At 39.7% G+C, this 25,499-nt stretch overlaps 1 protein-coding gene across 4 annotated transcripts in view; it reads right to left on the reverse strand.

The window, feature by feature from the left end:
* The window catches only part of TCEA1 (transcription elongation factor A1), a 52,866-nt gene that overhangs the window by 24,781 nt on the left and 2,586 nt on the right, over positions 1–25,499 (reverse strand). For 3 of the 4 annotated variants that reach the window (XM_061598786.1, XM_061598796.1, XM_061598815.1), the window contains exons 2-4: positions 13,972–14,034; positions 7,554–7,659; positions 1,244–1,331 (exon numbers count right to left, since the gene is read on the reverse strand). In XM_061598786.1, the coding sequence (XP_061454770.1) occupies positions 1,244–1,331; positions 7,554–7,659; positions 13,972–14,034 (257 nt within the window). Of the gene's footprint in view, positions 1–1,243; positions 1,332–7,553; positions 7,660–13,971; positions 14,035–24,966; positions 25,044–25,499 lie in introns of all 4 variants that reach the window. The other variant, XM_061598804.1, reaches the window with a different exon arrangement.

Below are 25,499 nucleotides of genomic sequence, written 5' to 3' on the forward strand. Positions count from 1 at the left end.
AGAACAGAGTCACAGTAAGAAGATTTCCATTTTCTCTTGTGGCTCCTGGAGGGCATTCCTCAACCTTTGGATGTAACAGGGCCATACTATTTCAGGGTGGGCTTTCAAGTAGACCAGCACATTAATGTACCAGAACTTTCTGCACAACTTTCCTATCCAAGGCTGAGTCTGCAAATACACATCTTATAATGCTTTGTAAAAATATGACCTGAGGCCTATGGGGTTACTCTACAGTTACATTTAATGAGATAATTACACCAGAATGTTGCTGATGCAGACACCCTCACTGAAAGAGTAGGCTGTGATTTCTCCCTGGATGAACACAATTCCTGTGGTCTTTTTCTCTAATACTTGTGCCTAGGAGACTAACACGTTCACTCAGGTCATACGTTCGGGAATAGGATCCCTTCCTAGTAAGATCAGGAAAGGAGTGGTCACCCCCTCCATTTCATGTTGCCTGTCTGTTTGGTTCCAAAACCATGCTGGGCAAGGTGGATGCTTTCAGAGCTTCCCATTCCATCTCATTTGACACTGTTTCGTCAGGAGTCATGGTGCTGATAGCTTGTCTTCTTAGCATTTGAGTGACTGTTATGCTCTGTCCCCTACCTGCCTTATATGAAGGAGAAGGGAGTCAAGACTAACTGCTTTGGCATCATGGTGTTCTTTCTTGTAGCTGCAGTATTCTCAGTGGTTCTGGCAGAGGTGAATTGGTTGCACTGCCACTGCAGTATCCCATTGGTGACCCAACCCAATGCAGTAAGAGTTTCTCAGGAGGCCACCAGTCTAGCAATGTGCTCCCCTTGAACCTGTGGTTTCCAGAGGTCCCTGTCTAGGATGTGTCAGCCAAAGACGGAAGAGAGATGCAAGCGCTTGAGAAGCCTAAAAATGTACAAAAGTTGGGCTCTCAGAAGCTCCAACTTACCCCAACCATTTTGCTCACTAGGCAGGGCAGTGCAGTCCATCTTCCTGGATAAGTATTGAAGATGTTGACCCTGCCTCCAAGGGGACACACCATCCCAAGGTTAAGGAATGACTTCTGGGAGCCCCAGGAAAATACTAATTTATAAACGTCTTTCAAATAATATCTTATCAGGTTCCACAATCTTACCTTGTAGTCTAGTTTAGCATCTACTGAGCAAGCCAAATAATTTTTCCTATTTAACTATCTGCTTCCGTTACTCTAATTTTCACAAATTTGAATTATTTGAATTAGTTTTTTTCTACCGCCAGTTCAAAGAAATACCTTTCTTCTCTTGCTTCAGGACTATTTTGTGATGAAGAAGCAGCTTCTTTTTTCTTTTCTTCAGAGTCTTTATCATTTGATGGTCCATCTGAAATGCATATATATTTATAAATACATATGTACACATACAATATGTATCATTTATATAGCACACTGCCAAGTGTTCCAAAGTGATTTACATATATTGTCTCAGTAATTTAAACAACAACTCTGTTAAGTCAGTATCGTCCATATCACAGATGGAGAGAGTGATAAAAAAAAAGCAGTAGCTTGTTTAATGTCACTCAACAACTTACAGCTCAGGTGATTTTAACTAGAGACGTTCCAGATCTTAGGAACTGGCTCTTCAAACTACCTCACAGTTTTGCTACTGAGCAAAAACTTGCCACTGATCTACAACCAATCTTGATGCTCTCATAAGCCTATCTGTATACATAACTCATATACAGTTAATATTTTTGTATGTGCATTAAATCAAGTATGAAGTGTCCTTTAATGACTGGGTTGTATCCAACATTTATTTCTAATTAAGAGTAGTCCTAAATGCTGGATACAACCCACTATATCAAAATGATCAGCTCTCACATATCAATCACCGGTTTCAGTTTATTTTGTCTAAAGACCATAGACATCAAATACAGTATAGGATTATCAAGACAACCTCACCAGAGAAAAAACACAAGAGACATGCACACAAATTGTGCCTTTTAAAATAGTATAACAAAATCCATTACCAGATATAGTCTTCCCTTTAATAATTGTGACCCAATTTTGATGACTAGATTGAGGAACTTGGCTATGTTCTCTGTAATCATAGGGTTGGAGCCTGCCATTAAAATTGAAACCTAGAATTCATCTGAGTTCCCCTAATGTAGAGAAAGTACTAGGCAGATAAATTGGTACCTTATCCCTATAGAAATTACGATATAACAAAATATGGGTTAAGATGGAGACTGAGCTGCTTCTGGAAGGGGAAACACTCAAGTGTCAAGGCAGCCTAGTAAGTTGACCTTCTATAACTGCTGATGACAAAGCACTGAACCTAGCCAAATGCTCTCCTGTATCTAGGTATATTTAATGTTGCTAAATACCTAGCAGGTTAATAATCAAATGAAATGACAGCAATCAGAATATGACAGCTAAAATTTTCCTAAATATTACATGCAGCAAAATCGTATGTATATTTACCCAGAACTAAGTCCCAGTGCATTCAATGGGTTTCACTTTTGTTTAGATTTGAAAATATAGAGAAGCATTCAGAAACAAGATGGAATCCTGAAACCAAAGAGCTACTGTTTAAAACAGCATATATTTGTAAACATAAAACAAGCCCAAGACAACTAAGTTTGAGTTCTACTGAATTTAGTTAATTTAAGTACTGCTTCGCATTTCAAAAAACTAGGACAGGTTGCAATACTAAACTTACTACCTCAGAATAAGCTCCACTGAATTCAATGGGCCTTACTTTTGAGTAGGCATGGTAAGGATTGCAGAAATATCCAGCTGTGTCATACTTAGAGCATATCTATGAAATTAATGAATTTAAGTTACTTTTCCACTGATTTCAGAGGGCCTACCTTGAGTATGACTAACACGGGTATCACCCTAGGTTTCAAAGTGAAGTACTACAATTTAATTGTTCAATATCCCTGACAATTAGTTAACTAAAACAGCACGTCAAAACAGCAGTAGATACACAATTCTAAAAATCAAGACAAAAAATTAAAGACACTCATCAATGCATACAATAATTTAATTTGTATTTAATATGGAATGGTAGATTCTCATCTACTGATATATCTTCAGGTGAATTGCAGTAGACTGGCAGGTTTCTGACTTCTAACTATAGCAACAAAAAATCCTACGACTTCCACCTAAATTAGGATAATGAAATGAATAAAGTTCACCAGGAGTAGACTTGTGTGAAAAGACTGTGAACTTAGTTTAATTCTGATACTGAAACAAATTCCTAGGCTCAGTATGTAGATACACCCTCTTCTTAATTCTAACTATCTTTTGCAACTGACTTCAGCTGGTAGATCTTAGAATTCAAATAAAAAATGTTAATTTGAGAAGCCTGAAGTCTGCCCACCCAATTTAAACAAAGAACAGTTCCAAAAATAAAAAGCACTGTTTCTAGATTATGCATACATTTATCATAGCAGGGATCATATATTGTAAGAGGAATTGCTTCCTGCATGTGAGATGTAGGAATGCCTTGTTTAAAATGGCACCAGCAATCCTAGTTCTTTTATGAAAACACTAAAAATAGACAAAACTATTGCTACTGGTTCAATCAGGGATACTTTTTAAAATTGGTCACAAGCTTTTTAACCAATCAATCTAGCCAATCAAGTACTAGCTTAATAAAGCAACTATTTTAAGAGTACTCTCGAATGGAAACCATACAAAATAGTGCTGTGGAATCTCAAGACGTAAAAGTAAGTTTCATATGAATGACTGACACTTTCATAAAGGACTGGTTCAGGCATAAAGCCAAACATGGTTTGATGCTATAAGATCAAGTCTTCAAGGAGCCTCAGATCCATGTGATCCCTCTTTCCTTCGCATGTACTATTTTCTTCCCTTCTTCCTTAGTTTGAGGCAAACCATAATATGCTGTTTCATCCAAACTATTATTTATTGATTAGATTTATATCCTGCCCTTCCTCCCAGTAGGAGCCCAAGGCAGCAAACAAAAGCACTAAAAACACTCCAAAACATCATAAAAACAGACTTTAAAATATATTACAACAAAAAATCTTTTTTTAAAAAGCTTTAAAAACACCGTAAAAAGCAATTCCAACACTGACACAGACTGGATAAGGTCTCTACTTAAAAGGTTTGTTGAAAGAGGAAGATCTTCAGTAGGCACCGAAAAGATAACAGCAAGGGCACCTGTCTAATATTTAAGGAGAGGGAATTCCAAAGGGTAGGTACCACTACACTAAAGGTTTGTTTTCTATATTATGCGGAATGGTATCTGCTGAAGGCCCTCACCTGCAGAGCATAGTGATCAGCTGGATATATAAGGGTATATAATGAACAGTTTACACTTACCCTGCAAACCAACAGTCCAAGCTAGGGTTTTATCCTGGTTTTCCAGGCAAGTGCAAATCACAGTTTGTCAGCTGGAACAAAACAGCAACTTATGCTTTATCTCAAACCAAGAAATTGGGGGGTGGGGAGGATTGCCCTGAAATTTGGTTGAAACTGATATTGTTCAGCTTTTATTTCCAGCTGACTACCCATCTCCCCCTCCAGGCCTTTCGGTGGGTATGAGACACTGAGCTACAAGGCTTCATTATAGGAAGCATACTGAGTGAAAAAAAAGAAAAAGAGAAAAGTATTTTCATTTTTTATTGATCAATTTTATTCTATTTGTATTGTTTTATTGGAATATGACTCCCATCCTGACATTTCTTGTGATATATGACCTGGGAGACCAGGGTTCAAATCCCCACAGCCATGAAGCTCACTGGGTGACCTTGGGCCAGTCATTGCCTCTCAGCCTCAGAGGAAGGCAATGGTAAACCACCTCGGAATACCACTTACCATGAAAACCCTATTCATAAGGTTGCCATAAGTCGGAATTGACTTGAAGGCACTCCATTTCCATTTTTTCCATAAATAAAAACATAAGATATAATTAACATGCCTCATGCAGACACCCTGTTCAAATCTCCATTGTCAGTGACAGAAAAAGGTAGGCACAAAATAAACTTATCCCCTCCTCCTATAGCAAAACATCTGATTTAAGAGCTCTAAAGTATGGCAAATTATAGCAGGTAAGAATTTTGAGACAGAGTCCCACTCTTTTTAGAATACAGTTATACACTCTTTCCTTTTTGAAAGTGCACTATAGATGGACTTAAGAAGAGCCCTGCTAGATCAGGTTAAAGGCCCATCTAGTCCGACATTCTGTATTCATAGTGGCCAATCAGATGCCTATGGGAAGCCTGCAAGCAGAACCAGAGTGCAACTAACACTCTCCCCACTTATGATGCCCAGCAACTAGTATTCACAGACGCACACTTCCATCTGACAGTGGAAATTGTTAAGAATATTTTTAAGATGCTGACTAATGGTATTTTAAATATGTAAGACTTTTTTTCTGTTTCTGGAACTTATGGTGTTCAGCCCTCCTCTCAATTTTTCATTTATTTAACCTCTGAGCTCCCCTCTTCCAGTAGAAAATCTGAAAATATGTTGATTGGCTAATAATAAACCATTTTAATCAGCAGTTTAATTAGCAGACTCATTGCAATACAAAGTTAGTGATACGTCTTACCTCAAATAGATTTTTTAAAAAAAATAAATTGGGAGTTTTCTGTTGAAAACAGCTGCTCTTAATTTGCACTTTAAAATTATTTTGGTGTGAATCTTAGGTTTTGTTTGATGCAACCATCATCCATATGCAACAATATTTTGCAAATATAAAATATTGCACACATATGTAAATATATTTGCATATACTTAATAGTTTTCACAAAAATAGTGCTACATTCCTCAATGTAATTGCATTTTATAGACTTTTTGGTATACGTTTCCACAAAACAGCTGGGTATGTAAATATACATTTTTAAAATAAAAAAATCAGTGTTATTTTTCCCTATAATTCAGTCATTCCTAACTGTCCAACATGAGCACTCTCAATACTGGCAAGGCTGGCCTTCTTCTTGTGACTGCACAGGGTCAAGGATTCTTGCTTTCAGGGCCAGTTCTAAAGGACGGCCAGGTGGGGCACTGGCCCGATGGCCCCTGGAGCTACAGGGGGGCCCTCAGCCGCCCCTCTGCTCCCCTCCCGTGATCCGTGCCCCCCCCACTTACCTGTCAACTGGCTTTTTAGCATTGCCCTTAATGAAGATGGCGGCTGCGGTTTCCCTAAGGTACTGAAGCCCCTGCCACCATCTTAGTTGATGGCAGAGATGCACGTGCATAGCACGCACGCGTGCCATCAACAAAGATGGCAGCGGAGGCTTCATCCCCTTAGGGAAACCGCGGCCACCATCTTTGTTAAGGGCAATGGTAAAAGACAGCAGACAGGTAGGTGGGGGTGTTGCGGGAGTGCGTGTGTGCGCGCACACACATACACACGCTGGGGGCCCAGGGCAAGCTGATGCCCAAGGGCCCCGGCATTCCTGGATCCGGCCCTGCTTGCTTTCTCCCTTTACTCGTAACTACTCAGAGTCCTTATATGTTGAGTGTTAGCTCATCTAAGCTAACAGGTTTCAACAGCAATCGCCTAGGGTAGGCAAATTATAGTTAGAGACCCCACCCAAGGATTCTTGGAATGTATCAAATACTTTAATTGGGAATCAGACTTCAGAAAATATTTATTCATATCGTGCATACTACAGCTATTAAATGCACTCTAAGTGGCTTTAGCCATCAGAGCAGAAACAGAAAATAAGAATACAAATCAGCAGGACAGAAATTGCTGTATATGCTCATTTAACATCAAAGTATAAAACCTTGAAGGTACAAACTTACTTAAGTTACAATAGATAAAAGGATTTAGAACTCATAGTCTTGTTACAGAGCCAAAGGTACAAAGTACATGGAAATACATGTCAAAATACATCTCACCCATCAGATGACATAGATTAGCATTCTTGCAGATCTTCAACCACATCTCCAAATGGAGATGGGTCTTGAGCATAATGTGGCTTGGCTTTTTTATATGCTTTCTCATACACAAGTATGCCTGCCTGGTAATTATTGTCACTGCATCTCTCTCTGGTAACTCTGGTCACAATATCTCTTGAGGAACACCACAAAACGGCATGCCTTAAATGGTGTTCCAGCAGCTATCTAAAATGATATCAGGTATTTACAAATATAACGGAGCATTGGCTGCCTTCCCAGACGTTTTGTTTCTCTGTATTCTGTTAAAGAACTTTAGTAGAGAACTCCATGCCTTACCCAGGAGGGGAGCAAAGAAACCCTTTCAAAGAACAATTTATGCATACTATAAAATAAGTAGACTATATAAGCAATAACAGCAAGCATAAGCACTTTTTAACCCCATATGAGGCCGGGCCCATGACATCCAGCCTCTCCATTCCACCCTCAACTATATCCCCCCATCCAGAATAACCAGTCTGCTGCCAGGTTGTTTTATCATCTTGTTGCTTGCCCCATCGCAGAGGAAATATCTGTCATGTACTTGAAAGGAAAAAGAAAGTTAAAAAAAGGGAGAGTTCTTGTGTCAAAGGAAATTGGTTTTGCAAGAATGACAAAAACAGTAACAACCCATTCGATATTAATTTGAAAATTGGAGAAGAAAAAAACAAGAACTTAGTTATACCTAATAACTTCTTCCATGACTTAATGAGAGATTTTGCTAAAGATGTAACTTCTTCATCTGTGCTTTGCTTCCGTATTGCATTCACTGACATTCCAATTCTTGTAGACTGAAAACAAATACAGGTATCAACACTTAAGCAGATATTTACAGAAAGATTACACCTTAGCTTCCAGATTTAACATGATCATTGCTATTTGAATGACATGAAGGTTACAAATCAACTCTCATTACAATCTTAAATTTTGTTTAAAACTGGTTGCCTTAACTGATCCAAGGTAACTGCTTTGAAAACCATGGAATCAGAAAAAGAAAGAAAAAGCCGATGATTTAATCAAATTTCATTATCAGCTTCACTTATTCTCCAGGGGCACCCTTCTGGTTAAACAGTATTAAAACAATACTGCTGCCATCTACAGTACCATTTTGTTAAAGCTGAACACTTGTTATAAGAGTTTGCTTCTCTTTTAATCATATTTTCAGACTGCAACTCTTATTCAATTTGGTTTCATTTGAAACCTCTACAAGGTTTGTTTATTGTTTTATGCTGTTATTTGTATGATTTTAAATTGTTTTTTAGTATTTTAAGTGCCTGTTTTATGGTTGTGTATTTATTTATTTATGAGATTTGTTAGATGCCTATTTGGCAGAGGTTAATCTGCCACTCTGGGCAACTTACAACCAAACACAAGTACATTTCATATAGTTTAATTGTATCTTAATTGTATATTTTTGTATGTTTTTAACTACATGTAGTTTTATTTGTAAGCCGCCCTGAGTTCCAGTTTGGAAAAAGGACGGGGTAAAAACAAAGTTTCATTCATTTCATTCAATCCTATCCCAGCTCCAAAACTAAGTTGTTATTATTATTATTATCTGATTTATATCCCACCGTTCCTCCAGCAGCCCAGGGTGGCAAACAAAAACACTAACACTATAAAACATAATAAAAACAGACTTCAAAACACATCAAAACAAAACATCTTTAAAAACATTTTTTTAAAAAAACAAAAAGCTTAAGACTTTTTAAAAAAAGGTTAAAAACAAGCAATTCTAACACAGACACAGACTGGCATAAGGTCTCAACTTAAAAGGCTTGTTGAAAGAGGAAGTTCAAGCATAGCACCATATCTAGTAATTGTGAGCTTGCATATATGTAGTACTTATGTTTTAAAAGCCTATTGCATGGGGAAAGAAAGAACTGCCTCCATTTAATGAGGCAGGAAAAGTTTTTTAAGATGGTGGTAAATTTTATTGCTTCAGGCCATCTATGTTCTACAAATGACCTACAGCTTTATTTGGGCAGTTAAGAAGAAACATATGGGATATTAAAATTTGTGGAGAGTGACATGTGTGGATATGTTCATATCATTCAAAATTATCTGTATCATTAAAAAGATACCTATAGTGGATCAGTCTCACTCTAGCCAAATGTAGCCCAGAAATATACTCCATTCTATACTGTCCACTTAGTCCCTTTTTTGTCGGTCTTTATGTTTTTAGCAATCTGCTCCTTAATTTTTTTAATTTTTTTTTTGCATTTCAGTGCATCTGCTTGTGCAGTACTGGCATTTTTTCTTTTGCCAAAGTTTATGTTCCTTTTTGTTGTCCTCATTTGGACAAGATTTCCATTTTCTGAAGGAAATCAAAGGTACACTCATTTGTTTTTCTTGTGGGGAGGTGAATAAGTTGTCCTGGGAGTCTATTGACTCCCAGGACAACTTATTCACCTCCCCACAAGAAAAACAAATGAATGAATAAATAAATAAATGAATATATTTGTTCATTCATTTATTCATTCAATTTATACCCCCTTCCTCTGAAAGGAGCCCAGGGTGGGAAACACATCAATAATAGTAAAGAAAATTACAAGTATTATAAAAACAGTTAAAAACATTATCTCACCCAGCTCAGTGTTACTGTGAACAGTCCTTTTTACTCATCAAATGCCTGAGTGAACAAGAATGTTTTTAAATTCTTCCTGAAAGTCAATAATGAGGAAGACAGATGCACCTCACCAGGAAGATGCATTCCACAAATGAAGAACTGCCACTGAAAAAGTCCTGTCACATGTCAACTCCAACCAAACAGCCCCAGTGGTTGCACCACCACCAAGGACTCAGTTGCCAATTATAGCATATAAGATGGACACCTTGAATTGGGCCTAGTAGTCACTGTCAGCTAGCGCAGTGCTTTTAGGACCTATGACACATGGTTGGGTTGTCCTACTTTACAAACCCAGGAGCTGCATTCCACACTACCAACAGCCTCCGGACCTTCTTCAAACGCAGCCCCAAAAACAGTGCATTACAGTAGTCCAAACGAGAGGTCACAAGAGCATGAACAACTGAGGCCAGGTTATTCTGGTTCAGGAGCAGCCATAGCTAGTGAATCAGCCTATGTTGTGCATAAGCACTCCTAGCCACAGAAGCCACTTGAGATTCTAGTGACAAGTTGGAATACAAGAGTACTCCCAGACTATGAACCTGTTCCTTCAGGGGGAGTGCAATCCATTCCAGAACAAGCCATACATCTAATTCTGAGACATAGAAATCGAAATCACTCATAGTACTTTCATCTTATCAGGAGTACTTCCATCTTATCAGGATTCAGCCTCATTTTATTGCCCCCTAGCCAGTCCTTCACTGCTTCCAGAATGAAGAAACAGACACTGTGATCCAAATCTCCAGATAACAGCTTCCAAAAGTTTAATACAGTATAGATATTAAATAGCACAGGAGAAAGAAAAGACTCCATAACCCAAAAGCCATGGAGCTGAGCAACAGTCTCCTAATACTACTTTCTAGTAGCAACCTTGCAGGTAGGAGTGGAACCACTGTAATAGAGTACCTCCAACTCCCACCTCCTTGAGTCACCCCAGAAGAACACCATAGTCAATGGTGTCAAAAATGGCTGTGAAGTCAAGGACACTGATAGGAGTGCATTGCCCTTATCTCTCTCCTGATAAAGGTCATCAATAAAAGTGACCAAAGCTGTTCCCATGTCAAAACAGGGCCTGAAATCATAATGGCATAAATCTAGATCATCTGTTTCCTCTGGGCATACCTGCATCTGACCGCCTACCACTCTCTCTGTCACTTAGCCGGAAAGGGAAGATTAGATACCAGAAAGTAGTTTTCTAAAACCTCTGGATCCAGACACTACTTCTTTAAGATGAGCTGCACCACCACCTCTTTGAAGGTGGTGGCGAGAACTCCTTCCTGCAGCGAGGCATTGACCACTCCCTGGACCTATCCAGTCAATCCTTACTACATTTTACCAATCGTAATGGGCAGGGATTGAGAGGACATGTAGTTGGCTGCACCACTCCAGGCATTCTGTCTATATCCACAGATTGTAACTACTGAAACCAATCCCACAAGCTGTAATTTGACAACGCTCCAGGGATGTCCTACAGTCCTGAACCAATTGTGCCATCAAGTTCAGCATGCATCCAAGTAAGTTTCCCCTCAAAGCAATTTGCAAATCTCACAACAAGCTGTTGAGTAGTCCATTATTAACAATGCCACACTGGTCCAAACCAGCCAGTTTACCACAGTTCTACTAAACAATTCTACTGGGCAATTCACTGAGGATGCAATAAAGGCCAACAGATATGCTCTTTGCTGCCACCACAGTCTGTGATAGGAACAGAAGTATTCATACCTCTATTTGGTTGGATTCACGCTGGGACTTGTGCCACTTGCACTCTAGCCGATGTCTAGCTTGCTTCATCACTGAGAGCTCCTCAGCAAACCATATCTTCCAGATTCCCCATGTTCAGAGAGGGCACTTAGAAGTGATAATGTCAATGGCCTAGTGAAACTAGGGGATGGGCTGGAGCACCAGCCATGCCTCCTGGAAAATACTCCAGAGCATTAAGAAATCCCTCAGATTTCATCAGTCTCCAGGGGTGGACTGATCTAACTGTTCCCAAATCCCTGAGGGGGAAGGGAGTCAGTCATAGCCAAACCAAACCTCACCAGAGTGATCCATCTATGATAATAGGGCAATATCCTCTCCACCGCTGGATTCTTCCCAATGCCCTCAGTAGCGAGAACCAGATCTAGGGTATGACCTGCACTACATATCTGATGCACAATGTATTTCAATAGCTCCATGGTTGTCATAGCAGCCATGAAGGCCTGAACTGGCCCAGACAAGGCAGCATCGACATGGATGTTGAAACTCCCCAGAACTAGTGTCCTGGGATTTTCCAACACCATACCAGAGACTGCCATCTCTGGCTCAGTGAGAGAGATGGATGGGCAGCAGAATGGATGGTACACCAAGAAGATCCTTGTTCTGTCTTTGACTCTCAGGACCAAGAACAAACCCTCACATTCAGTACCCAGATAGACTGGCCTCCTGGTAAGAATGATGGAACTTTTATGAATCACTGTCACACCTCCTCTCCATCCCTCCAACCTTGACTGATGCTACACCAAATACTCAGATGGGCAAAGCTGGGTACAGTCAGCTCCCACTCTGACCCCAGCTCACTCGCCCAGGTCTTGGTAATCCATTCCAGTTCAGCCACCTCTTCTACAATCAAATCATGGATGAGGGTTTTGGGTTGTTTTTGTGTGTGTGACCTAATCTGACAATAAGGAATAGCAACACAAGATGGGTGGGCAGATCAGCATGGCATCTGCTGGGGAGAGGCTAAGCAGTGCATACATGATAAAGAAGTAGAGTCCTGTCTTTTTTATGATGCAGTCTAGTTAGAAGACCTAGGTAGAACCTAGAATTCCACATCCCTGGATTGTTGTAGACAACAAATGACAAATTTTATTGAACCAAAGGGATTGCTTCAATAAATTAATTTAAGATTACATCCAAATCAGCCTTAACCTAAGGTACTGATCCCTGCTCTGCCCTAGATTCTTCACTATAGCAATCAAAAGGACAAGAACGATAAATGTGATGCCAAATCAAATTCTATAGAATGAGTCTTTAAATATAGTTTGGCTCACTTGAGAGACAATTTCAAGTTATATATACTGTAAAACATTTCCTGCAGTGAACCTACTTTCTCCTTCTGCAGTACTTGATCAGTAGACAACTGTAAAATGAAGAGTTGTACCTTGGGCAGGGGTTGGAGTTGATGGTCTTTTGGTTTCTCCAACATTCCAGATAATCTAGACAAGTCCACATGGTCAATAGGACTGTCTATCCAGTTTTTGGCAATGAACTTATTTTGGATGGGATAATGCTCCCCTTGAAAATTAAGTGTTGCAGTTTGGGATTATCCTGCCCCAGGAGATCTATCTCATGCCCTCTTCATTGATCTTCCACCATTAACTAAAACCTTTTGTTTCAGCACACCTTCATCCTGACTTTTGGTTTTCTTTTCCTCCCTCTGATACATATCACTGCGATTTCCAAACTGTGGTTGTTGTATTATTTCTAATTATTTTAATTGGATGGTTTATTTTTTAATTAGTTATATTAGGCACCTAAATGCTTTGTAATGAAGTGGAAAATCTGGACAGAGATGTCAGATGTAACTTAATTCATTCACTCAATTTACTTTTCTGATAAGAATTTCTGGCCATTTCAAGTATGTTCCAGGCTGGCACCTGCTAAAGACCAAATGATTAGCCTTTCTATGTGTTTTGTAGCATTCTCACAAGCAGGAAAAATATATCTTCTTCTGAGCATCTCCTAACCTGGCAAGAGGTGAAAGGAAAATTCTTCCTTTCCCTCAACATGTGTCAAATAATCAAAAGAGGGATGACAGCCATCTCTTTTGCTGAGATAGGAAGTGAACAAGAAACCTCTTTATCCTCAGAGATCAAGGAGGAATCTCTCACTTCATCCTCATTTGTAATTTCAGATCACAAGGGAGAGATGTCTCTTCATCAAGGGCAACCTGGTGAGGGCATTTGTGGAAACCTGTTCTTGCATATATGCCTTAGCTTGTGGTCTAGTGGAGCACTGGCTACTATTATAATAGAGGGATAATTCAAGTCTTGAATTTCTGTTGTAAGATGTAAGAAGTCCCTTGTCAGACATTTCTTTCAGGGTAACGTGAACTCCATGTATAGCAATGTTGAGCTTTCTACTTGTAGAATAATATTTCTGATACTCAGGGATAATGTCAGTGTGATTCAAGTACCTTATCTATATAATACATGCGCAGCAGCAAAGTAGTTCCATTGATGTGCAAAAGACAACAGAGATAATGTCTATCTAATATTCAAGGGGAGTGAACTTCATTACCATTTGGTTGCCTGGCAAATTTACTAATGAATGCATACATTAATCAGACTCTCCCTTCCATTGCCAGGAACCAAAAATGTCTTACAGATGAAAGTTAAAATTTGTTATAGGGTCGCCATAAGTTGTAATCGACTTGAAGGCACATAACAACAACAAATGTACATATAAGAAATATTGCAGTATTGGAAAAACATACCTGTAATAACTCCAGAGTCATGGGCATATTCTTAAGTTCTTTGAGTAAATCAAGAGCCCCAGCCTGTAAAATACATTGTAAAAAGATTTAATGTGTTCATTCCCATATAATTAAAATAATATTTACTATTGAGACAGTTTTATTCAACTCTACTTCCACAATATGAGTTTCAGTTAGTGAAAACATTTATCAGTGTGTGCTAAATAATTGCAGTTTTCCCCAATATCTTGCACAGAATTAAAAAGTCAATCTTGTCTCTCTAGGTTGCAATTAGCCTATAACAAAACCCCACTTAAGGAAAATTTTAACTTGGGCATTCTCAAAGAACATAAAATCTAGTTTTTGGCCAATTATTCCATTAAATGTTCACTGGCTTTTAATGATCTTTTACCGAGATCCACTCAGCCTTCCATCCATCCGTGGTCGGTAAAATGAGTACCCGGCATATGCTGGGGGGTAAAGAAAGGCCAGGGAAGGAACTGGCAATCCCACTCCGTATATACGGTCTGCCTAGTAAATGTCGCAAGACGTCACCCTAAGAGTCGGAAACGACTCGCACTATAAGTGCGGGGACACCTTCACCGTTAATTGTTTATTCCAAATTCCATTATATGCTAAATCTTGAATTTATTTTCAAAATGAGGGGAGGTGTAAAATATATTATACTACAGCATTCATATGAAGATTGTATTCTACCTATCATTAGAATAGTCTAATAACTTTAAAGCATTATTTTGAAGTTAACTGCAGGCCAATCCCTAAAGCAGCCTTTCCCAACCAGTGTGCCTCCAGATGTTGTTGGACCACAATTCCCATTAGCCTCAGCTAGCATTGCCAATAGTCAGGAAAGATGGGAGTTGTGGTCCAACAACATCTGGAGGCACACTGGTTGGGAAAGGCTGCCCTAAAGAGTACTGGAAGAAGATTTTAAGAACACAGTATAGGAAGACCACAGATTACATCAAGATCTTTCATTGCCTGGTGCAATTTGCATCTAAACCAGATAGACTCAACAAATGAAAGCTCCACTTTCATATCAATTGCTTTGTGTTCTTATCAAGCACAAGTATCCCAAATAAATGCCAAAAAACATTTCTCAAAGAGAGATGGCAAAAACCATTTATCAAAGCAAGGCAATAGTTAACTCTATTATATTAAAAGCCACTATGATTAACAAGACACAACTATGTAGGCATTTCCCTTTATTATACCAACATCTCTGTTGTTAGTTTACTTCTCTAGATACCCTCAAAAGAGGAAGATAACTAAAAGTAAAAAGGATTCAGATAAAAAGACTAGAATATACTGTGCCAAACTCCTAAAAGAGACATCCTAGCAATAGAAGACTTGAATGAAAGCATAGTAGAGCCACAGGAGAATGCACAGAAGAGCCTGCTGGATTAGACCAGTTGCCCATCTGGTCCAGCATCCTGCCCTGACAGTGCCCAGATACCTATGGAAAGCATGCAAGGGCTAGAGCACAATAGCACTCAGGGCTGGCCCCAGGCATGTGGGGGCCCTTGGGCATCAGCTTGCCCTGGCCCCCCGGTGGGTCAGTGGGTATGCGCGCATGCCCCCCTACCTGTCTAGTCTTTACCATTGCCCTTAATGAAGATGGCGGCCGTGGTTTCCCTAAGGGGAATGAAGCCTCCGCCGCCATCTTTGCTGATGGCACATGTGCGTGCTACGCGCACACATCTCTGCCATCAACTAAGATGGTGGCAGCGGCTTCAGTACCTTAGGGAAGCTGCGGCCGCCATCTTCATTAAGGGCAATGCTAAAAAGCCAGCTGACAGGTAAGTGAGGGCGTGGGGGGGCGTGGATCACTGAAGGGGAGCAGAGGGGCCCCCAGGGGCTCCTGTAGCTCCGGGGCCCTCGGGCCAGTGCCCAACCTGGCTGTCCTTTAGAACCAGCCCTGATAGCACTCTACCCTCCTGTGGCTTCCAGCAACTGGTATTCAGAAGCATACCACCTCCGACAGTAGAGGTTGATTATAGTCATCGGGGTTAGTAGCCATTGATAGCCTTATCGTCCATGAATTTGTCTAAACCTTTTAAAGCCATCCAAGTTGGTGACCATCACTGCCTCTTGTGGGAGCCAATTCCATAGTTTAACCATGCCATGTGTGAAGTAGTTTCTTTTGTCTGTCCTCAATTTTCCAACATTCAGCTTCTTTGGATGGCCCCAAGTTCTAGCATTATGAGAAAGAGGAAAACTTGTTGCTATCCACTTTCTCTACACCATGCATAACTTTATACACCTCTATCATGCCATCTCTTACTCACCTTTTCTTTAAACTAAGAAGCCCCCAATCTTTCCTCATAGGGGAGTTGATCCACCCTCTTGGTCATTTTGGTTGCCCTTTTCCAACTCTACAATATACTTTTTGAGGTGAGGTGACCAGAACTGTACACAGTATTCCAAGTGTGGTCTCACCATAAATTTATATAATGGCATTATGATATCGGCATTTTTATTTTCAATTCCTTTCCTTGTCAGCTACCACCTGTTCAGATCCCATGATTGTATATGTGGAATTAAGTGGGGGGGTTTGTCCTGGAGTACATAAATTTACACTTGTTTACATTGGATTGTATTTGCCATTTTACCAACCATTCACTCAGTGCGGAGAGATCCTTTTGGAGCTCTTCAAATCCCTTTTTGATTAACTACCCTGAACATCATCCGCAAACTTGGTTACCTCACTTCCACTTTCTACACCCCTCCATTGGGAGAACTGTCCATTTATTTCTACTCTCTACTCCTTGTTTCTTAACCAGTTCCTGATCCACAAGAGGACCTCTCCTCTTATTGAATGCCAAGTTTTCTCAGGAGCCTTTGGTGACATACTCTGTCAAAAGCTTTTTAAAAGGCCAAATACACTATGTCAACTGGATCACCTCTATCAGTATGCTTGTTGACACTTTCAAAGAACTCCAATAGGTTAGTGAGAAAGAACTTACCCTTGTAGACGCCATGCTGTTTCTGCTTCAGTAAGGTTTGTTCTTATGTATGCTTGGTTATTTTACCTTTAACAATACTTTCTACCAATTTCCTCAGAATTGATGTTAAGCTAACTGTCCTGTAATTCTCAGGAAGCCACTTGGATTCCTTTTTAAAATTTGGTCATTTTCCAATCCTTGGGAATGGAGGCTGATATTAGGGACAGGTAACACATTTTTATTAGAAGATCAGCAATTTCAAACCTGAGCTCTTTGAGAACTGTCAGGGATATGCCATCTGGATCCAACGATTTGTCAGTTTTTATTTTGTAAATAAGGCTTAAGCTATCTCCCACTCTTGCATCTATAATCCTACACCTGGCTACACAAAACTGCTTGAATATAGTCTGCCTAAGCCAGCACTACAGGACAAATAAAAAGATGAAGAAATGAAAGTAGTTAGAAAAGAGAAGAAACACTTACAAAAATGGCTTCTACCACATAATTGTCTATGGTACAGTAGGGCAAAGAAAACAGATGTCAAAGCATAAGCCTGGAATATGAAGGCTTCTGTTACAGTCCATAAGAACAGAAAAAGCAAGTTTTCCAGAATATTCTGAAGAAACCTATATTTCTTGTCTATAGAGAACATATAGTGGCTGCATTTGGACATAACACTAAATCACAATTTAAAGCTATCTCAAATATTTCATCTCCCCTCATGAGGCCACAAGTACTTTCTAAGAGGTACGTTTCACTTTTAAGGAATCTTGGCATAGCATTATGTTCAAACCAGGAATCCTAATTTAAAACAAACTGTACCTAGTTTAATAAACTAGTTTCATAATTCATGGTTTGATATTGGTTTATTATGAAACATAAACTAGGATCCTTGCTCAAAAGAAACATTAAGCTAAGATTTTGTAAAAAAAGGAATTGAAGTCTGGCAACGTGCTCCTCCCAGCTGCATGGGGAGGGAGACACGTAGTGCAGATGCCTGATGTTTTGCTCCGACTTATTCAAGTTTGTCCATGTAGTGCTAAACCATGATTTAATGTTATATGTTCACCTTTCTGAGGAAAAAAAGCTACTAATAAATATAAACAACTAAACAGGGCCTAATTTTTATTTCACCACTTAAGAGGGATTAACAGGCTAACAAGACAAATCAGATATGAATGTTCAATAAAAACTGGTTTCATTTTAACCTTCTAGGAAAGAACACTTTCAAGTTCAATGTTATTCAAGTTGTTAATTCACTCTAACAACGTACATTTGACCTTATATATTTGCAGTTTCCTGAATCTTCTGTGTATCATATCCTTATTCATTTGTCCAAAGCCACATCTTTTTCTGAATTAAGGTTACACTTACATTGCTTTTAACTCCTAATGTAAATTTAACTTAGTCAACTATGTAGAACAGTCTTTCCTAGGTCCTAATGTCACAATTCTGGCCCACTGCCAAGATTAGCCACAGTTCTGCATCAAAACTAAACACACATTTATTCGAAAATGAGACTCCCTGAAATTAATACAATTATCTCACAAGTAAAGTGTTCAGAGTGAGGTAAATCGCTGAAGTGCTCAGCTTCTTCTTCTTCTAAACAAATCCCATCTCTACTTTGTTTCATTTACTTTTGTTTAAATAAAGAATTCTGACAGAAACCTTAAGAGTGCAATCCTGTATATGTCTACTCAGAAGCGTCACTAAGTTTAGTTATTTATTTAAGGTATTTATATACAGCTTAATTATTAACATTTCTAAGTGGTGTACATAAAATGATAAAAAGTGAAATAAGCCATACAAAGAATAACAATAAAAATTCATCATAAAACCGAACACTACTTTAAAATGTCTGCTGAAATATGAAAGTTTTTATAATGCACCTGAAGTTTAGCAAGGAGTTCCACAGGCTTCAGCCCACAAAACTGAATGCACATCTTCAAGTAGTTATGAGTCATGCAGCTCAGCCATGGGGGATCAATAACAGAGCTCCTCCAAAGATTGGGCAGGGATATAAGGGATCAGGTGGTCCTTAAGATATCCTGGACCCAAGTTGTTAAGGGCCTTATAAATTAATACAAGAACCTGGAACCTGGTCCAGTAACATATGGGCAGACAGTGCAAGCTTTTAGTATATGTTAGCGTGTCCCCATCAACAGTCTAGCCAAGGGAATTTTGCACCAGCTCTTGCTCGTGGACTATGCTCAAGGGTAGTCTCACATAGAGCACAGAGCAATCATAAAATATTGAGGTTACCAATGCATGAGTCACCATGGTCAAATTATTCCTGTCCCCAAAAGGCTGTACCAGACATAGCTGGTAAAATGCACTCCTAGCCACTGAGACTATCTGAGCCTGAAGTGACCAAGAAAGATTCAGGAATCTGTTCTTTCAGAGGGAGAGTAATCTCGTTACAGAGGGAGAGTAATCCCATTCAGAACAGGGAAATGGCCAATCTCCTGGACACAGGAACCACCAACCCTCAGTGCCTCCATCTTCCCTGGGTTCAAGCTCAGTTCAATGGGGCATTACTCCTAGGTAAATGGGTAAAGGATCACACTGTAAAAGAAGCATTTAAAGACAACACCACACACAATAGTTTAACCATCAAATATTTAAGCATGAAGTCCCACTGATTATACTGTGGGTTAAATTCTTAAAATCTATAACTTCTTTTAAAATGGCTGTATATTTTTCAAACTTATCAAGTACTCTCCCTATCTTGGCTTACCTGAATTTGTGAATTTATACTTGACCATATATTTGAAGGTTTAATTCATAAATCATAGGTACTTGGAACGGTTTATCTATTCACAACAGTGCAAAGATATTGTCACCAAAATACATACAAGCTTTTCTGTTAAAATAATTTGGTTAAACTAACAAAGCAAGGCAGTTGTTGGATCTGCTGGTAAAAATACTGTACAGAAATTACTTTTCTCTTATTTTATTGTCCACCCTGATTTTTAATCTTTAACACATCATGTTCAATACAATTTCTTACAATCTATACCTCAGAAAGCAAACACTGACCAATTTCAAGATAACCAAACCAAATCCATTTAAGAACAATATTCTAAAGCATAATCTGAAAATAAATGGTATCTTTAAAATGTAATCATAGAAAGTAACCCTTCAAATAAAATTTTCTGAATATTAAGCCTACAAGAAAAGAACAAATTGGAGCCATGGTTTATTGCTTCTGACATCTGTAATAATTTACATCTAAAATTTATTTGGGTAATACAACTAAAATGCCTCCAAAATCGGCAGGGAATATTCTCTTCTACTGTAACTATGGAATCTATCCTTATTAGATGATGCAAGAGGGAGAAAAGACTCCACTTGTTCAATCACAAACTTGAAAGAAGAGTTGTTTATTGACTTAGAGCCATGTAAGCCTGATGGTACCTTTTATATCCTCCCATATTCAACATACATTTATAATACTCCTCAAATAGTCTATACCAGAGGTTCACAAACTGTGGTCAGTGGACCACCAGTGGCCTGCAAGCTTCACTCAGGTGGTCTGTGACATGACCGCATTAAACATTAATATTGAATTGCATTTTTATCTATCTATCTATCTATCTATCTATCTATCTATCTATCTATCTATCTATCTATCTATCTATCTATCTATCTATCTACCTACCTACCTACCTACCTACCTACCTACCTACCTACCTACCGACCGACCGACCGACCCATAGCCGAAGCTCTCTGGGCGGTTTACAGCAATTAAAAAAATTAAAAACAAATATACAAATGTTTAAAACACAAAAACAATGTAAAAACATAAACAAAATTAAACAAAATTTAAAAACACATGCTAAAATCCTTGTGAGGAGGAAAGTCTTGACCTGGCGCCGAAAAGATAACCGTGTTGGCGCCAGGCACACCTCCTCAGCGAGTTCATTCCATAATTTGGAGGCCATCATTGAGAAGGCCCTCTCCCTTGTTACCAGACTCCCAGCTTCCCTCCCAGTAGGCACCCGGAGGAGGGCCTTGGATGTTGAGCATAGTGTATGGGTGGGTTCATGTTGGGAGAGGCATTCCATCAGGTATTGTGGTCCTAAGCCATGTAAAGCTTTATAGGTTAAAACCAGCACCTTGAATCAAGCTTGGAAACATACAGGCAGCCAATGCAAACAGCAGAATCGGTTTTATATGTTCGAACCATCTGGTCCCTGTTACCAATCTGACTGCTGCATTTTGCACAAGCTGCAGCTTCTGAACCGTCTTCAAAGGCAGTCCCACATAGAGCGCATTGCAGTAATCTAATCTGAAGCCACGTTATCCCTGTCCAGAAAGGGTTGTAGCTGGGCCACCAACCGAAGCTGGTAGAAGGCACTCCGTGCCACCGAGCCTACCTGAGCCTCAAGTGACAGAGACGGTTCTAGGAGAACCCCTAAGCTACAAACCTGCTCCTTCAAGGGGAGTGCAACCCCATCTAGGACAGGTTGGACATCCACCATCCGGTCAGAAGAACCACCCACTAGCAGCATCTCAGTCTTGTGTGGATTGAGCCTCAGTTTATTAGCCCTCATACAGTCCATTGTTGCAGCCAGGCACTGGTTCAGGACATTGACAGCCTCACCTGAAGAAGATGAAAAGGAGAAATAGAGCTGTGTGTCATCAGCATACTGATGGCAACGCACTCCAAAGCTCCGGATGACCGCACCCAACAGTTTCATGCAGATGTTGAACAGCATGGGGGACAGAACTGACCCCTGTGGAACCCCATACTGGAGAGTCCAGGGTGCCGAGCAATGTTCCCCAAGCACCACCTTCTGGAGCCGACCCGCCAAGTAGGAGCAGAACCACCACCATGCAGTCCCTCCCACTCCCAACTCAGCCAGTCTTCCCTGAAGGATACCATGGTCGATGGTATCGAAAGCCGCTGAGAAATCAAGGAGAATCAACAGAGTCACACTCCCCCGTCTCTCTCCCGACAGAGGTCATCATACAGGGCGGCCAAGGCTGTTTCCGTGCCAAAACCAGGCCTGAAACCCGACTGAAATGGATCCAGATCATCTGTCTCATCCAAGAGTGTCTGGAGCCGGCCTGCAACCACTCGTTCAAGGACCTTGCCCAGGAATGTCACATTTGCTACCAGCCTATAGTAATTAAGATTTTCTGGGTCCAGGGAGGGTCTCTTCAGGAGTGGTCTCACTACCGCCTCTTTCAGGAAGCCAGGGACCACCCCCTCTCACAGAGAGGCATTAATCACTTCCCTGGCCCAGCCAGCTGTTCCATCCCTGCTAGCTTTTATTAGCCAAGAAGGGCAAGGATCCAGCACAGAAGTGGTTGCACGAACCTGTCCACCCTGTCAATGTCCTCAAGCTGTACCAACTGAAACTCATCCAAGAAATCAGGACAAGGCTATGCTCAGGATACCCCGCTTGATTCACCTGCTATAACACTGGAGTCTATGTCCTAGCAGATGCTAAACAGTGTATCCTGGAAGTGCCTAGCAGATTCATTACAGCAGACTTCAGATGGTTCTACCGTGTCCTTGGGGCCAGTGTGTAATAGTCCCCAGACAATTCTGAAGAGCTCCGCTGGGTGGCAGATTGATGATTTTATAGTGGCAGCAAAATATTGGTTTTTTGCTGCCCTCACTGCCCCTAAATACAGCTTACCATAGGCACTTACCGATGTGTTATTGTATCCACCAGGATTTTGTCTCCATCTGCACTCAAGCTGTCTCCTATATTGTTTCATCGCTCTCAGCTCTGCGGTATACCATGGAGCCGTACAAGCTCTACACAGGAGAGGACACTCAGGAGCAATCATGTCAACCGCCCGGTCATTTCTGTATTCCACAGTTCAACCAGGGTTTCGACAGGAGCGCCAGCCCTGTCAGGCAGAAAACTCCCAAGAGCCCTTTGCAAACCATCTGGATCCATTAGTCTCTGGGGGCGGACCAACTTCATAGGTCTCCCACCCTTGCAGAGGGGAAAAGCCACTGTAAATCTAAACTTCAGCAAGCAGTGATCTGTCCATGACAGAGGGACTGATGTAAGGCCCCCCACATTCAGATCACCATCTCCATGTCCAGGTGCAAAAACCAAATCTAGAGTATGCCCTGCTACACGTGTTGGGCCAATGGCATGTTGGGACAGTCCCATGGTTGTCATGGAAACCATGAAATCCTGAGCCACCCAGATAAGGTGGCCTTGGCATGGATGTTGACATCCCCCAGAACCAACAGTCTTATTGCTTCTTTTATTTCTTATATTGTATGTTACTGTATTACAGTTTGAATGCTATTGTAATACAATAAGTACAATGTAAAAAACAAAAGAAGCAATAAAAACACAATTAAAAATCATACAGCATTTAGCACAGCACATTACAATTGGTACAACAGGCAGAGTGTTCAAGCAACTCAATTCCTACTGGCAGGGAAAGATCATTCATTGATTTTGCAGAGAGAAACAGTCTCCAGAATCATGTAGAAAGTGTGTAACAGAACAAAGCCACTGCTGAATTATATTGCAAGCCTCTTCACTGCCTTTTACACCTTTGATGTGTAGATATAAAAGGCACTACAACCTGAACTGCCATCTTCTAAAATTCAAACAAGACTGTCATGTGAATGCAAGTAACATTCATTTGTCACAAAGAAACTAAAAAGCCTCCATAAAACTATTCTGTTCTACCTTCCTTGTTAATAAAGATGAATGCAAAACCATAGTCTGATTTGCACAATACCGGAAAAAAAGTAAAAGAAACTTAATATAAGATGTTGTACTGCTGTCTATTAATGAAATATATACTCTGTCTTTCAGTTTTGCAGATCCATGAAGTAACTTCGAGGAAAAAATTAAAAAATCCAAACCAATTTTACATTCACCACTGCAGTCCCCAGTCAAAATCCTTTTTTACTCCAAATGCCTTGGGAAGTAAAACAGATATATAAAAAGGAACACCAGCAGGGAATATGGCACACTTTCTATGGAGAAAGTTTCAAAAGTTAAGTTATACCAATGAGAAAGTCCTATTCATTGTGACTACCAGCTTAGCTTTTATAGCCATGGTAGTCTGTAAAGGGACTCATCATATGACTGAAGTCAGTTGGGGGGCAGGGATGCATATTTATAATTTATCTATGAAATATCTTCCTTGATATGTAGACATAAAACTACCTATTTATTTGTGATCAAGTTCTATTGAACTCAGAACTTAGTAAGCATGCAGAGGACAGGGCAGTAAGACTGCAATCTTAAGCATACATTGTTAAAAGTAAATTCAGAAGCAAAGTAGATTTTCTGCTCTAAGATCAATAGAATCTCAAAGTTCATCCTGAAATCAATAGGATTTACTGATTTTTTAAAGATTGTAGATTTATGGTACAATCCCAAATGTAGTAATTAGGAATCAAGTTCCAATGAGCAATTAGGTTAACTTCAAAGTTAACCTAATTAAGATTGGGATGCAAGAACCAAAATAAAAATAACATACATTTTACAAAAGTAGCACTTTATTCAAGCCAATCAATATGGGAGACATAGGGTAAGAGCCAGACTTGGTCATTTTTAAAGAAGATCATTTGAAATCAATGGAATTTAAGTTATTCATGACTAACTTAAGTTCCATTGATTTAAATAGATCTACTCTAAACATAACTAACTCTGGATCCAACCCAATACAAACAAACAGTATAAGAACTACAGTATTTGGTGGACAAGTGTTTATAAAAAGGTTTTAGGAACATTATTTATATAACAAAAGTTACTTTTAAGTTCCTCATAAAAAGATCAATAAATACGTGAAAGTAGTTCAGATTTATTTTTAAAATTGGTCTTTAAAGATTAGGTTCTATGACCAAAGATTTATGGAGCTATTGCTAGACATAAATTTGTACAACTCATTTGTAACAGTTTAATCCTATATATGTCTACTTAGACGTAAGTCACATTGAGCTATATGGGGCTTACTCCCAACTGAGTGATACAGGATTGCAGCTCAGTGCACATGGAAAGCTGCTTAGTACACACTGGCTCCATACGGTATAAGAGGAAAAGCTACAACTGCTTACCTTTTCTTCTCTAATCTTACTCAACTGCTCTCGATTTTTGAAAATCCATGTGCAAAATTACCTCTGCCAACTTCAACCTATTCATTACACAATAAGGTAATTTATTACACTGATTATACTATAGAACAAACATTGATAAGTTACAAATATAATTTGCAAGGCTCAATTTAAAACTGGTATATAGTTCATGCTGATATTAATTTTTCTGAGCAAGAGCTAATACACATTGGGTCTGATCCAATGTGTATTAAAATATCCAAGTGTTCCCAACAGATAGGATGTGTGGGTCTGGAGCATAGGTGGTGGAGAGATTTGGAATAACACAAAGGACCAGGGAATCCAGGCCCCCAAACCCATGAACATTGTAGCACACATCTGTTCCTACTACATCATAGTGCTTTGCATTTACCAAGTTAAAATAACTCTTTCAGTAAAGGTGGCTTACATAATCAGTAACAGCTGTTAAAGCCTTTAACACTGACACTTTATCAAGGTTCAAGTGGGGTCCACAAGACACAGTTAACTGAGCATGG

The sequence above is a fragment of the Rhineura floridana genome, chromosome 1, assembly GCF_030035675.1.
Source record: "Rhineura floridana isolate rRhiFlo1 chromosome 1, rRhiFlo1.hap2, whole genome shotgun sequence".
In the NCBI taxonomy this organism is placed as follows: Eukaryota; Metazoa; Chordata; class Lepidosauria; order Squamata; family Rhineuridae; genus Rhineura; species Rhineura floridana.